Source organism: Carassius carassius, chromosome 3, assembly GCF_963082965.1.
Source record: "Carassius carassius chromosome 3, fCarCar2.1, whole genome shotgun sequence".
Taxonomy (NCBI): Eukaryota; Metazoa; Chordata; class Actinopteri; order Cypriniformes; family Cyprinidae; genus Carassius; species Carassius carassius.
Genome location: NC_081757.1, coordinates 39,864,993 through 39,881,587, shown reverse-complemented (window position 1 = coordinate 39,881,587; position 16,595 = coordinate 39,864,993). Strand labels below are relative to the sequence as shown.

General features: G+C 40.2%; 1 protein-coding gene across 4 annotated transcripts in view; it reads left to right on the top strand.

Annotated features, from left to right (window-relative positions):
* LOC132126830 (trichohyalin) overlaps positions 1-16,595 on the top strand; it is a 215,925-nt gene that overhangs the window by 184,318 nt on the left and 15,012 nt on the right. For 3 of the 4 annotated variants that reach the window (XM_059538384.1, XM_059538376.1, XM_059538366.1), the window contains 7 exons: positions 3,217-3,447; positions 6,842-6,964; positions 8,193-8,289; positions 8,360-8,505; positions 8,595-8,841; positions 10,557-10,746; positions 16,202-16,334. In XM_059538384.1, the coding sequence (XP_059394367.1) occupies positions 3,217-3,447; positions 6,842-6,964; positions 8,193-8,289; positions 8,360-8,505; positions 8,595-8,841; positions 10,557-10,746; positions 16,202-16,334 (1,167 nt within the window). The remainder of the gene's footprint in view (positions 1-3,216; positions 3,448-6,841; positions 6,965-8,192; positions 8,290-8,359; positions 8,506-8,594; positions 8,842-10,556; positions 10,747-16,201; positions 16,335-16,595) is intronic. The other variant, XM_059538393.1, reaches the window with a different exon arrangement.

The following is a 16,595-nucleotide window of genomic DNA, read 5'->3' as shown; positions in this document are numbered from 1 at the left end:
GGAGCTCGCCCAACCCTCACTGCCCGAAGCTAGCAGAGAGCACGTGTCCTCTTCCTCCAACGCGGCCCTGAAATCCACTTCCTCGGAGGATGCGGCAGCAGACAGCGGGCGCTGACCATCGGGAAGCGATGCAGGGGAGGCCGGCAAAGCAGGGACAACCGGCGAGCTCGGTAGAGCTGGAGGCGGTTCCGGTAAACGCTGGGAGCGGCGCTTTTTACGGCGCTGCGGCGCAGCGGAGGATGCAGGCTTGGAGAAAAATGCCAGGTGAGTCCTCAGAGTCACCATCGGCAGTAGCTCGCAGTGAGGGCAGCCGCCGTCAGCGAGCGCGAGCGCTGCATGATCCTCCCCCAGGCAGGAGACACAGATGACGTGACGGTCTCCTTCGCTGAGCGGGGCTCTGCACGAGCCGCATGAGGGCATCTTTAAAAAGACGCAGCTCTTTTTGTGAGTGTGCGTCGCAGGGCGAACACACACAAGGATATAAAGGATATAGGCGCCGGAGAGCGCAGCAGGAACGCAAGTGGAAGGCGGCGAAGGCCAGCAGCTTCAGAAATGGCACGTCCCGCTCACGGCGCTTGCTTCCTTCGTGATCCAGCGATGCGTGAGCTTCGCTGAAGAGATGAAAAATCAGGTGAGTCAGCCTTTTCGAGCTCCTTTTATAGGTTGGGCCACACCCGTTTCGGCGGGAAGTGGCAAGAAGGGCGCGAAGCGCCCTTATTGGTCTGATGTTGCATCAGCCTGCGCTCGATAGGCTGTGCAGTTGCCGCAGAACAGCCAATGAGCGAGCGAGCCGTCTCGCCTATGGCTGTGTACTGCTGCAAATGCGCTTTACAAAAATACAAAATTAAGGATAATTTTTTGCTTCAGTATTTCGTGAAAAGAGACTTTTCCCGTAGCGTCTTAGCTAAGACGCAGTACGAGAGAGCTCTCGTAAGAGAACCAATATCTTCCAGTCTACCAGAAACTAAAAATTCATTTTTCTTCAGAAACTAATATTTATTTTCAGCAATAAATAGATCAAAAGTGACATTAGAGACATTTGCATGATTAAAGAAGGCTTCAAATAAATGCTGTACATATTAACTTTTTATTCATCTAAGAATTCTGAAAAAATTTATCATTTTCCACAAAAAATATTAAGCAGCACAACTGTTTTCACCATTGATGATATTACGAAATATTTCTGAGTATCAAATCATCAGAAGCGCTTAAGACTGGAGTAATGATTTTGAAAATTCAGCTTTTCTCCTTTTACTCGAAAATAGCAGCATTACTAATAAATACAGGTATTGTATCAGGCTACGTTTACAAAACAACGGTGTAGTCAAAAGTAGAGCTGACTAATAGATTAATAGAACAACTAATAGATTTAATCGATTAAAATCGATGATTAAAATGGTTGTCAACTAATTTAGTCATTGATTAGTTGCTAAACAACTTTTATTTGCCGTAAGCGGCTCATTTTGTGCATATTTTAAATCTGCGATAACCAAATTGTGGCAGTAATGAGCCACCGCAGGTTTTATTCAGCCAGTACAGCAGGAGAAGTAGCGAATAGCCAATAGCTGGCCTCGTTTCATGTCACGTGCTTCCCGAACTGCGTCTGCAGCATTCAGCGGGATGGTGGAGACAGACGGCAGTGGAGTAAGCTTGAGAAAGAAAAAGAAAAAAGCGGAAGATAAAACTAATCGAAAGAAGTCATCCAAAGTGTGGGAGAACTTTACTTTTAGCCTTTAAAAAAGAAGAGTAACCTGTAAACTCTGCACTACTGAACTGTTTAAGACTTTTATTTGTGCAGATTCTCCAGTACAATGTTGTTTGCAAATGTTTAGTCGTAAAAGCTAATAACATTGCGTTTTAACAGTAAACATTTAAAGATTTACAAACATGTTCTGTGATCAGTTTGTCGTTTACCAGTTCATAATTCAGTCTTGCAGCCTAATTATGACTGAATGAGAGAGTTAAATGTTTAAATGTATTTGAAGTGCACTTTTTTTCTAAGTATTCACTGCTCTTTTTCACACAGCAGGTTTTTTGTGTGTGTCAAATTTTATTTTATTTTTTTCTGGACAACCTTCTGATGAATTTACTTTAAAATGTGAGTTCCATTCAGGTTTCATGCCACTGGCACTTTATTCGAAGGATTGTTTACAATTTCACAGCATAAGCTATAAAGCTGTTTCCCAGGTATAAATTGTGTGTTTACAGGAAAAAAATAATAAAATGCAATGTATTGCAATTTATTCTGTTTTATTCTTATTCTTCGGGAAAATATTTTCTGAAAGATTCCTTAATAAGCTTTGTTCGGGATGTTAAACTACTTTAGGAGCCCTAAGGACTGCCATGGTGAAAACATCATTTGAAATCTCCATGTGGAATTTGCTATGGAGTATGGGTCAGTGTTTTGATTGCAGAAGAGTTTGACAAAAAAATTACTAACACATAATAAAACAAAACTCCAGGTATATTTTTGATGAGGATATGACAATGCAAAATGGTTAAAATCTCTTAAAGTCTATCTTGAATGATAAAGACCCTTTGTTAAGAATTTAATTGGAAAAAATGGGCAAAACTAAAATATAAGTACATAAAGATTAATCGTAAAAATAATCGACAGATTAATCGATTATCAAAATAATCGTTAGTTGCAGCCCTAGTCAAAAGCAAGTTTTAAAAATGGTTCACGTTTACACATATCCACGAAAACGGTCAAAAACGCTGTATTACTAATACCAGGCCAGTAGTTGGCGCTGTCACCTTGTTAGTAAACAATACCTGTAGGGGAGTGATGATTATATGTTGGTTGTAATATTGGTGAAGTAAATCCACACTTTGCTGAAGAAGTGTTCACAAACTCTTGAGCAGCATCAACAGTACCATGTACTCCGCCATAGTTTGTTCACGCTTGCTTTTAAAATCAACACGTACTGCGCATGTCTACATACCTAACATGTACTATGCACATGCATGATGTCAGCATTTTCAAAGATTCCCATTTTGGGTGTTTACATGGAAATGGTAACGGTGCCTTTTTCAAAAATGTGCACTTTAAAACAGTTTTCAAAAACATGCATTTTCAGTCCCCAAAACGCAGTTGTCACGTAAACAAACAGGAAAAACGCATAAGACGTTTCCCATTTTGGCTGAAAATGTTGTCGTGTAAACGGACCCTCAGTGCCACATTGTGTTTTTGGCTGATGTTGTTTGTCTCGTCAGGTGGCACAGAGGGAAGAGCAGGTCCTCCGTCTGAGGGCTCAGGTTGTAGCTCTGCAGGGGGATCTGCAGGTACACTGCACCCAGCTGGAGAGTGGAGACGATGCCCTTGCCGCTCTGAGCCAGCGGCTCCGAGACACGCTGGGAGAGCTGGAGCACAGCCGTAAACACAGCCAGGAGTGTGAGCTGCTCATCAGCACTCTCAGAGACACCGCTGCTACCCTTCGCCGACAGGTAACCTGACTCTAACTAACACACAGCTTGACTGATGTGTTCCTTCATGGTGACCCAAGTAGGATCAAACATCTTGGTCCTTCCTGTCAAACTCATTTGGTCCTAACCATTCAGAATCACTAAACTTAAAGGGAATTAAAGGAGTCTGATTGGTCAATGATGAACAAGATCTTCAGTCAAAAAAATTTATCGATATGCACAAACAAGATCAACATCATTATCAATATTTAAATGAATCAACAAACAAATAAATAAATAGTGATGTTAAGTGTATTTATTGAATATTTTGTAATATTGAATGTTACCTTTTTTAATCTTTAATAAAAAAAAAAGGTAAGGACAAGGTATTTAAAAATATGATATTATTACCCTGACTTTACTATATGCTTAATTTTCTTAAGCTTTGATCCATATTGCTATTAGTAATGGGGATGTTTTCATATTTATCTATTTATTGTTAAAGAAAAAAAAGTTAAAAGGTATTTTTATCACACAATAGCATTTGTTTCCTTCTTTTCTTGTCATAAAAAAGATTTCATCACATGACTAATTAAGACAAGTTTTTTTTATATATATATTAAAAAGCTGTAACAATTTTTTTATATTAGATCCATCAAATCAATAAGCATCATGCCACTGACCAAGGAATATGACTCCAGAGATATTGATTCAGAAAAGTTGTCTTGCTTATGTGAAACCACTGTATATTCACACCTGTGAACAAATAAATTGAGTATGAGAAAGGCTGCAGATCTGAACTATGAACACCCCATAATGCAACAGATTTAACATGCTCATCCCTTCCCCAGAGTTGATTTCTGTTGGGTTCAGATTGCATAACAAGGCAATTGAAACCTAGTTACCACACATACAGGTGGAAAGTGGCTTGTTAGTGCAGCTTGAGGTGCGAACACAATTGGGAAGCGAATCTACGCCATTCTCCGGGTGCAAAAGCCAATCTGAGCTTCGGAGTTCTTACCGGATTGTATCGATCCAGGACAAAACCCTCACCCTAGCTGCTCGCTATGTGAGGAGAGAGCATTTCTAGGTGTTTCATTTCCCACAGCATCAGTGAGAGAGCTGTGATAGGCTCTCTTGAGGAATTCTGGGAGTTGAAGTTGCTATTGATTTGTAGTTGTTGGGTAAAGATTGCATGTGTGGCCCTCTCAGACCCAGCGACTGGTGCTTAAATGGACCTGAAGTTGTTTGGATTTGCGTGTACATTCGCTGTGAGGGCAGCTGGGTGGTGTAAAGTGGAAAAGCCTGCTGGGTCTGTGTTGTCTGCTTGAAATAACAGGCATTGCTCTCAGCGGTGCAGGGACAGGCCTTGTCTACAGCCCATTGGTGCGGTCACCTCTGTCAGATACTGTGCACACTAGGTGTGAGGACCTTCCTGAGCTTTTTCTCCTCCAGCACCTCCGGCTTCTCCTCTCAGATGCCTGTGATGCCCAGTGTCCCATTAGCAGTCCCTAAACATCACTCTCATACACGCTATATTGATCCAACTGTTTTTGGTCAGGACTTCCGAACACACGTCCTTCAGCTGTTCGCCCATGCCCTTAATTGCTCCCGCTCACTCAGAACCTGCTGGGCTGTCGGCACTGTAGCACATAACCTTCAGCAGAGTGAAAAGGAAAGTTTCCTTTATCGGTGATTGTGATGTAAAACAGTCCCGTCTGTCAGTCGCCTCACTGTCTTCATTCTCAATGGAAGCTGTCGGCTGCGATATACTCGTAGACAGACTGCTGTATAAAACTTTCTGAGAAGATCCACAGCTGGACCAGGGGCCTGACTGAATGCAGCTATTTTGAGTTAGATCACTCAGTCATGAAAGTTTTGTCATTTACTTACTCTCATTTCAAATCAAACCTGTTTGAATTTGAATTCTTCAGTGTTGAATGAGCAGGTTGCTCTTTCCATACAATTATAAACTGGGACTGATGCTTTCAAGATCCAAGAAAAGTGCAAACGCAACATAAAAGTAAAGTCTGTGCGACTTCTGAATTAATATAATAGCTTTATGTGAATGAACTGCTCCAATGGACTGTTATCTGCTCATTGAGAGGAGGTACCGGATAAGTCTAATTTCTAAATGAATCATTCAGATCGGTTTTGTATACTAAATCTAACTAATCGGATTGGACTAACTAATCGGACATAACTGGTTTTCTCATGCTACTTTTTTTTTTCTTTTGCAGAGCACAAAAGAAGATATTTTGTATAATGTTGGTATCCGAACAGATACTACTGACTTCAGTTGTATGGAAAAAATAAACAACAAAAACGTGATATTTCTCAAAATATCTTCTTTTATGTTCCACAGAAGAAATAAAGTCATACAGGTTTGAATGACATGAAGGTGAGTAAATGGTGACAGTATTTTCATTTCTGGATGAACTTTTGCTTTAAGCACTCCATTTGGTTTTTCCTTTTGTTTTGTTTTTTTATTCACGTCATTTTCATTCATTCGTTCATTCATTCATATGTCCTTTTAAAATTAAATTTAAATTTAAATTAAATTAAATTTAAATAAATTTTAAATTTAAAATGTCTTTTTATTATTTTAATTGAATTAAAATGAACTTAGTCTTAATTTATTTTATTCAGATGTCTATATTTCATGTATTTCTTGTTTATATTGTGACTTTGTAAGGCACTATAAATTGCCAGTATGATCTGTACTATATAACCTTTCTTGCTTTCCCTAGCTTGTTGTATTAAATGTTTCTCAGAACAACAGTAACAGACAGTGTTACGCACTGAAATATTATCTTCATTAAGCCCGAGCCCATTTGGAGTTGTTTTATATTCAGTCTTCAGCTCTGACGGCACTGTGCTGAACTGATTTATCTTTTTCAGAAGGAAGAACTTAACTGTCTTTAGGGTCTGTTATCAGACCTTAAGAGAGGAAAATAGAGACCAGATTGACATTTTACAGTTTGATTTACAGTTCAGAATAATAACTGGCCACTCTTTCACTCTAGATTACAATTTATTTCCCTACTTTATAACTATTTTTTAAGAGATAGTTCAACTTATTTCCAGGTGTGTAGGAGAAATCAGAGAAGTGTGGGACACTTAATATACAGCATCATCCTGGTTTATGAAGATCAATTAGGTGATAGATCCTTTGTCACCTTATTAATATTCAGTAGTCTTAACCAAAAAGCAGGTAAGTTGGCACTACTGAGGTTTGAGGTTATTCAAGATAGATTTTTTAATGAATGTGTTACCTAGGAACGAAAGCAATGTCCATTGTGTTTCTAGCGGCCATGTAATATCAGGCAGTCAACTTTCATATTTATTGCCCCCAAGTTGATTGTGTAAATGGCCTGTTGCTGTCATATGAATTTCCAACATCACTGTAAATCTAAAAACCTTGTGTGTTTTCAAGGCTGAAGAGCAAGAAGAGATGGTAGTGAAGACACAGGCTGATTTCTCCATCTACCGGGCCACTCACTTTCACTCCATCTCAGACTACGAATCCCAGCTGTCCCGCGTTCAGGAACTGGAGCACGTGAGTGAAGGGCTATCAGTGTTTGTCTTTATAGTTGAGAGAAACACCACATGCCACTCGCACATCTGCATGGATCCATCACTGATCCATCATGTCTTCTTGTTACAAAAATGGGCTTTAAATGGACCCACCTGCTCCCCATGTCGTGTGTTACTCTATGCATTGACACCCTGCAAATCGGGGACTATTTATCAGTCATCAGCAGAGGCTTTGATTGAATCTGAGGCTTTGTGCAGTTCATGGGCACCTTTGTGACTAATTGTTTGTTATGTCAGCGTGGCAGGGAGCCATCCAGCTTTAATGGAGTGTAGTGGAGCGATCCATCAGGCTGTCGGGGAGCTCGCACGTCAGCCGAAGTGTCAGCGTTTCGTTGCGCTCTACGCAAACGGCGATGTGATTTAGTGCCCTTCTCGCGCCACTGCCCACCCGCTCCCCCTTCTCAGATTGATTACCCTTCTGTCCCTCTGACGGTGCCCGCCATCTTCTGGCAACCTTTTAGCAGGGTTTTATAGATGATTCGAGCACCTCGTTTGGCTATTTATACATATGTAAGTATCCATGAAATATAGATTTGTCTTGACACGTGTTGGCGTTGGAGCGGAGAGTCAAGGCGCCTCGTGACACCTCGTTATTTTAATGGTGCCAAACGAAGACCCCCAACCTTGACCCTTGTTTGCTGATTATGCCTGTACTATATTTGTTTCACAATCAGATCTCGCTAAAACCTGTCCTGTGTGCGTGCAGCAGACAGAAATGCGGCATCGAGAGCCGTGACATGCCGGTTCACCTGTCAGAGCCGTGACGTGCGAGTGCAACCCGGTTCCCAGGGTAATTTAGAGATGGCACCCACACGTAGAGCATCCCAGAGACTTAATTGAATGGTTGGCGCGTCAAAAGCACAGGCTGCCTGATTGGAGGCGACACCTGTCAGGGACAAACCTTGCGTCGAAACCTCAGCATGCGTATTTGTACATGCCGCAGTGGGGATCCTAAATAAAGGCCATACAGGAGAGGAACGGAGTTGAAGAGGCGAGAGGAAGTGGTGCGTGTAGCGATAGCCTTAGGGATGGAGACAGCTCGGGGAAGAGGGGGAATTCTTATACGCCTTAGGTTGGCCCCTCCAGCGCCCCGGGCATCAACACGACTCCCCCAAGGCACAGTCACAGAAGTTTGACAGCTGTGTGACAACTTCGCATGTTAGTGGAGGTGTGTGTGTGTTTGTCCTCAGGCGCTGTTCCAGTCGCTGGAGCGCTGTGGTCAGAGCGCCCAGGAGTCGCGGGTCTACCAGCTGGAGTTGGAGCGGCAACGAGATGCCAGTACGGCAGGTGAGTGAACTCTCAGCTCACTTTCTGAATCGATTCTCACACTGATTCCAATCAGCCGTGTGTTTTGCAGAGGTGCAGCGGCTGCAGGAGCAGGTGAGGAGACTCCAGGCGGATGCAGCGGATGAGGACCAGAGACGAGCACATGTTGATTCTCTGGAACAGAAGGTTGTCAATCTAGAAGGAGAGCTACAGGCAGCTCAAAGGCAGTGTGGCCAGGTAAACAAGTACACACACATATACACACACATGTGTACAGAGCGGATTCGTTTTGCCTGTGGCAGATTCTCACAGTCGCCCTCTCTCAGGCTATCCAGAAGAGAGACGCCCTACTGAGACAGTCGGAGGCTGATCTTCTGCAGGCACGGGAGAAGATCCGAAGCAAGGCGGCGGAGGCAGAGAGGCAGGCCATCTCTGCTCGAGGGCTGGAGGCTGATCTGCAGAGAGCCAAGAAAGAAAAAAGGCAGAGGGAGAAAGAGTGTGCCTTACTCAAAACACAGATGCTTCAGCTCAGAGAACAACTGAAGGAGGCTCACGGCACCTGCAGAGACACGGGTAACACACAGCAGAACACCTGGAGAACTTTCATGGTGGATTGCCATGCTGTGAATAATTGTACATTTCCTGAAGAAATGAGAAAAAAAAGCTTAGAGTATACTTTAAACTCTTAGATTATTGGATGAAACTGCAAATGTCCCTGAGAATCTGCACTGGGTAGATTACTAAGAAATTGTAGTCAGGTAATTATAACGAATTACATGACAAAAAAATGTGTTATGTTATCTATAACAGGAGACATTTTAAGTAATATAATCGGACCACTTTTAGATAACTTTTGACTTGTTTAATCACATTCATTTGAATAGGACAATCTTGTATCATATTGATATTAAATGAAAAAGTGGAAGAAAAGTGGAAGAAATTATATCCAATATTTTGTTATCAACAACATGAAGTGCATTAAACATTTAGTCAAGGTTTCCCAAAGAGGGCATCTTGAAAGTACTGCAGGGGGTTCATCATTTTATGAAAATCTAAAAATGTATTCATTAAATCATAAAAATGTAAAACTAATTCAAATAAAATGCACACAAAACAGGATTAAATATTTGATTTGCTTACCTGCATGTTACAGTATGTAACCACTGACCAACATCAGATCCATTATCAATCAAATCTAGAAGCCTTTATGAAAATATAAAGGGATTAAGAATAATTCACTGCTATTGTGTTAATAATATATAATCGTGGTATTGATAGAAATGGAACTATAGTCTGATATTTTTTGTAGTTTTATATTTTAGTCTGATATGTATTTTATTATTACACAATAAAATACATCTGTGCTTACTCTGATAGGACACATTCATTAAAAACAATCTTGGGGCCAGCTGATTAAAAGTCTTTTTTTATTAAAATGGCTCAAAACTTTGAGACATTTTGGTTCAGAAAAAGCTTGTTTCCTCGGTTTACCATCAAATATGGTTAACGGAAACTCAGATGTGCTTGCTTTACCCATGAAAACAAACCATGGAAATTCATGCTGGTCTAATTTGGTCATTCCAGCAAGGCAGTGATTTTCTCTTGATTTCGCAAAAGAAAAGCAATTGCATTTAAATCTGTGTGATAGAGCATGTGGGTTTGTCAGAATATATGTGTGTGTATCTGTTTGTGTTCTTCAGCAGTCTAGTCTCCCATCTGAAATGAAACAGCCCATCAATTCAGAGCCTCAAGCCATCAGATACATGCACATCTACACACACACCACTGTGGGAATGATGCTCATTAGAAACAATATCCTCAACATAGATGAAGACAGGCAGATGTGGCTATGGTATACCCTAAAAAAGGATTAGCATTTTATTTTATATAGCCTACGAATGGAATGAATTCAATGAACTCGATTTAATGAAGGTTTGCGCACTCACACATGTGTGTGTGTAAAAAAAAAATTATATATATATTATATATATTTCCACATGCAAAAACTGAGAATTTGTAAAATGCTGCTGACCCCGTTTTAGTTTGAAAACTCCAGGGTTGCTTTTCAGTGTATACGGACCAAAACATAGACTTTAGAAAACGATGCCGTGGCTGCCCACGTGATCTCTGCGTATCCTTAACCATATCATGAACAGTAATCTAATGTATGTATACACACATACCCCAAACATTTGATTGGTAGTGCATATAATGTTAATCATATCCAAAACTCTGACACATTCAAGTGAAATCACAGATATTATGTTTTATATGTGTGTATGTTTCAGCCCAGGAGCTGGCGCGGCAGCAGGAGAAAGAGCAGCTGTTGGAGAGAGGTCAGCGTCTGGCTCAGGAGCAGCTCTCAGAGCGTGTGAAGGAAGTGGTGCTGGCAGAGAAAGCCCAGAGGAGACTCCAGGAAGAGCTCAAGAGAATAACAGAGAGTCTGGAAAGCACCCAACTGGAGCTACAGGACTCACGGTAAACTCAAAACCAGGGAGTCAGTATGGTCCAGTTAGCCCCTGCTGGTAGATTCCAAAACTACACAGTTATATGAGAACAATGGCTATTGAAAAGTAATCATGTGTTCTGACGAAACTGTTTGCAGCAACATACAATCATAGCAGTATTTTATTATAATTGACGTCACAGCTCAACACATAATTTCCCTGTGAAATCAAAGTGAATAGTCACATGGAAATCACAACTCAAATTATTGTCTCAAAAATGCTGTGTCCAGAATTAAACACCTGTGAGCAAAAATGGCAGTGTGCATTTTGCTTACTTTCTCAGCATTGACTGTTTTCCATGGTGCTTAAATGCAGTTTGAGTGATTAGTTGGACAGCATAGTACAGCAGACAGCTTTCCAAACTCCTATCACACTCATATTAAGGCTGCTAGTGAAGCTATTAGCCGATTAATCCAAATTTCTCATCTTTATACTGACTTCAAGTCATGTCTGAATGATCAGATTTACCAGATGTGTGCCCATGAACGCCAACACAATGCCAGTGTTTGAATGGCAGCTGTCGATTACTGCAGAAAATAATTTAGTAATTTAAAATGAAGGTAATACTTTAAAACTACATTTCCCATGATGATAGCAGAATGATAATGGAGTGCACCAGTTGGGTTCCGAAAGTAAAAATATTTTATTAATTTTCTCCATAGAGGAATTGATTTTTAACACTAACTTAGAAACCTTTACAGACAGACGTACTGTGAGCGACTGTGTTGTTAAAGGGATACTCCACCCGAAAATGAAAATTTTGTCATTAATCACTTACCCCCATGTCGTTCCAAACCCGTAAAAGCTTTGTTCATCTTCAGATGACGTCTTTCATACTTTTCTGGACCTTGACAGTGTAACTTACTTGGCAGTCAATGGGACAGTCACAAGCCTCCCGGTTTTCATCCAAAATATCTTAAATTGTGTTCCAAAGGCGAACAAAGCTTTTACAGGTTTGGAATGGCATGGGGGTAAGTGATTAATGACAAAATTTCCATTTAGGGGTGGAGTGTCCCTTTTTTGGAGGCCTTACATTTGCCCACTTCATGCAATTTCTTTGAATAAATAGCTATTTGGTCACGTAAAGGTCCTTTAAAATGCATTCAGTTGCATTACCCTTCAAAATGCATTACAAACCATCCCAGATGCAACTGTTTGAATGCTTTGGTTGTTGAAGACAAATGTGAATTCTACTCTTCCCAAAACTGTAAAACATGTGCCAAATCAGTTATGTGGAACACTCCGTTGTGAAAGAGAATAAGCCAAAAGAGAGAGAGATGTGTGTGTACTGTGTATATTTATTATGTGTATAAAAATACACACACATGCACATATATATTTTAGAGAAATATTTTATGTTTATATATTAAATATATGTGACACTGGATCACAAAACCAGGGTATATTCGTAGCAATTGACAAAAAAAAACATTGTGTTGGTCAAAAATACAGATTTTTCTTTTATGCCAAGTGATCATGTTTCATGAAGATATTTTGTAAATTTCCTACTGTAAATATATTAAAACTTATTTTTTGATTAGTAATATGCATTTCCAAGAGCTTCATTTGGACAAAATTAAAGACGATTTTCTCAGTATTTGGATTTTTTTGCACCCTTAGATTCCAGAGATTCAAATAGTTGTATCTCGGCCAAATATTGTCCGATCCTAATAAACCATACATTAATGGAAAGATTATTTATACAACTTTCAGATGATTGACCCTTATTACTGGTTTTGTGGTCCAGGGTCACATATGTATATATAATATAAATTATATGAATACATGTAAATATTTTCAAAATATATACTGTAGCATATGTGTGTATTCATATACACACACACATATATTGTATAAACAAAAACTTTTATTTTAGATGCGATTATTTTAATCGCGATTAATCTTTTTCTTTTTTTTATTATTATTATAGTTTTTTTTTTGCGGAGACACGTTTACTGCATGTGGCCTAACCTAACCAGTTTTATCAAACCAGATAGATATCTGATTAATAAAAAACCCATGAAGTGACTGTGTGTGTAAATGGGAACCATTATGTTCCAAACAACACACAGTCATAATTACATAATTATACTATGAGCTCATAATTATGAGCTTCCCAGGAGGACTTGCATGCAGCATCGGCGAAGGGAGAGAGAGAATGGGATTGGGACTCAAACCAGGTTCCCAATGAGCCAACAGCTCTTACATTGTGTCCTGAGCATGAGTTGTATTAAGCAAAACTGCAATTCTCAGGACAGTTCAGAGAGTGTTTTTGCCTTCAATGACCCTTGGCTTGCTGCTTTTACCTCTCGCTCTCTCTTCTTATGAGAAGGTGTTCTGCTCAAGGGAGGAATCACCGTGGGTCTGGATCCATGTGTGAAACAGATGTTTAACTGGCTGGAAGAGGACAAGAGAGCGCATCTTAACTAGCACCTTGCCAAAGGTCTCTTGTTCAGTCAGCCATCCGCTGGTGCTCAGCACAACTTCCCATCTGCCAATACGCATTACAGAGGATTTAGTAATTAAGTGGTAAGTTGAGGACTAAATTGGGTGTTTGTGGGCCACAGATCTACCCCGAGGTCCCTGCAGTCATGCAGATAGGGGATTCTAATTGCTAGGGATATTGATCATTCCCGACGAGGGTGTGCTGGGGGATTTCGCGAGCGATCGATTAGCTGTTACCATGGTCGCTTCGCCAATAGCAGAGAAAAAGGTAAGAGAGACACGTGGGGCTTTGGCAGGATCTCCCCACGCTCTTCACCTCCTGAAAACGTGACACATCACCTAGTCAACCGCCCGCTTCGGTGCCCACACACCCTCTCTTGTCCTTGACTTGTTTTGGTTTCATCTGAAGGCCAAGAAGGTTTGGGTTGGTCAATAACTCTCACTTCTGCTACGTTAAGCTTTTCTCTTGCCCTTTTTTTCTGAGAGTGATTTGAGACGCTGTGGTGGGTCTGATTTGTTGTGGTTGGGTGTGATTTGTTGATCCATGCTGAAACGGTGCATGAGCTCATCGCCGCCTTGCTCTTGTAATTAGTTTCGGCCACATTTATTAAATATTCACGCTTGCCTTCTCTAATTAAATTGAACCTCTCTCTCATGCTTACCATTCCTCCATGTTATCATGCCTCAATTAAGATGTGTTCTGGTCTGTCTGACTGACTAGTCGAGTTGGAAAGAGATGTTCTGGAAGTGTCCCATTCTTTCATGCTCGATACACAATTTGCACTGTAAATAAAAATCCGTAACTCCATGCCGTGCTAAAAAAAAAAAAAGACCAGCTTAAACCAGATTGGGCCTCAGATGGTCCAGAGTCTATTCACTGACCATCTAATGTGTATTGCACATAAGAATTGTTGGCATACTTTAATTTTTATGGAAATAATATACTTTGAGTGCACCCAAAAAATAAAATTTGCCAAAAAATGTACTCACCCTATGGTAGTTGAGTTTATTTTCTTATCAAAACAGATTTGGTGAAGGTCAGCATTGCATCACTTGCTCACCAATGGATCCTCTTCCATGAATGGGCACCGTCAGAATGAGAGTCAAACAGCTGATAAAAACATCTCAATAATCCATGTGACTCCAGTCCATCTTTGAATGTCTTGTGAAGTGAGAAACTGTGTGTTTGTAACAAACAAATCCATCAATAAGGCATTGGTACTGTCTCTTCAGAGAAAAATACAAGTCCATAATCGTTAATAATGCTTCCTCCATTTTAACAGCACCCATTCACTGCAGAGGATCCATTGTTGAGCAAGTGATGCAATGCAAAATTTCTCCAACTCCAATTTCTTGATGGACTGAGATGAGTACATTTTCAGCAGATTTGTATTTTTGGTTGAACTATTCCATTAAGTGCAAATTGAATGCAATATTTTCTGTCACTTAAAGGGGTCATATGATGTTGCTAAAAAGAACATTATTTGGTGTATTAGGTGTAATGAAATGTGTTTATGCGGTTTAAGGTTAAAAAAACATTATTTTCCACACACTGTACATACTGTTTCTCATCTATGCCCTGCCTTTTGCAAACGTGTTGATTTTTAAAAGCTCATCATTCTGAAAAGCGAGGTGTGTTCTGATTGGCCAGCTATCCAGTGCATTGTGATTGGCCGAATACCTCAAGCATGTGACGGCAATTATTTCTAGTCGTGTCCTCTTTTGGAAGGCCAAACAAAGTAGTTTTGCTTTCACAATGAAACACAGCATCACATACGATGGGCTAGAGAACGGCTCGGCCGGCGGATTCGACAAAGGAGCATGCGGAAACCACATGTGACGACCCCGGGTTGGACTCCGCCACAGTGAAAGCCAATCCACAGCGTGAAGTTGATGTATTTCCTCAGCAACCAGCACAGATCAGCTCTAGCCATGAAGAAGTGAATATTGTCCTCTTTTGGAAGGTCAAACAAAGCATCTCCACAACATGGCGGTGCGGCATCAACAATACAAGAGCGAGGATAAAAGTTACGCCTTCTTTCTTTGCGAGAACATTTGAAGATAAAATGTCAATTTAAAGTTAAAATGTATCATAGTTCAAATTTATATTTAATGCAAGTAGACAAACTAGTCATGTAGTAAAGCAGTGAACTAGTGTTTAACTATTTAAGTAGAATTTAAGTGCACTTAATGCACGTAATTTCATGATTGTTTCTGTTTTCTTTAAAATACGTTTAAAGTGTAGTGCTGAATACTGGCTAACTAGCTGTAATTTCTATTGGAAATGTTGTATTTAAATATATATGTAATGATGAAGTTAGAGTTTATTACATTTAAAATATATTAACCTTAAATGTAATAGTGAATACCATACTGCAATTAAAATAAGTGTAGTTCTTTAAAGCATGACAAAAGACAGACTCTTACGCTGCAAACTGGCAGTTCTTGGCCAGAATAAGAAGCAAAGTGTACCAGAATTTATACTGGCTACAAAGGGCTAAGCTCAATGGGATAGTTCACTAAAAAAATGAAAATTCTGTCTTTATTTTCTCAGCTTAATATCATTCCAAACTCATAAGACTTTCATTAATCTTTAAAACAAAAATGATATTTTTAATGACACCTCATATGTCTGTCCCTCCATTGAAAGTCCATTCCACCCACACTTCAAAACGATGAATGGAAGTCTTACTGAATGTGTTTGGAACAACTTAGTGTAAGTAAATGATGGCTGATGACAGAACTACCATTTTAAACTATTATGAATTCCAGTATGTTTTTTGCTGGTTAGAGCTGGTTTGGTCTGATACAGCTTCCTGTAGATCATCCCTGGTAGCCCCCATGAAAACAAAAACTAAAAAACCCAACGCATTGACCAGCATATTTCCAGCAGGATGTGGTGATTTGATACTTTGAAACTCGTATTCAGTTGCCCGGACTGGTAGAGGATGGTAAAATAAGGCTCATGTTGTCCTCTTCAGGAGGCTGCTGGAGCGTGTGAAGACAGAGGCCAGCAGCAGCAGACAGGAGGTCCTGAGACTCCAGCAAGACAAACAGCAGATCCAGAAAGAGCTGGATGTCAACAGAGAGACCCTCTCAGCCCTGCAGACTAAAGTGAGAGCCACTTCACACTCATCCTGCTCATATTCAGAGCTTTAAATGGCAGCATTATTAAACAAAAGTGCTTAACAAAGCCCCCTGTAAGGTCATGATCCACTGTATTGATCTATATCGATTACTGTGTGCCTGAGGAACCACGCATGTTTGCATGCAGTCTCGTGCGTGTCTGTGGTTTTGTGGAAAGAGCATGAGCTCTACATGTTTGTGTAAACCTCTGAAGCTCATGATATCCAGCATGATTCGGGAATAATCCAT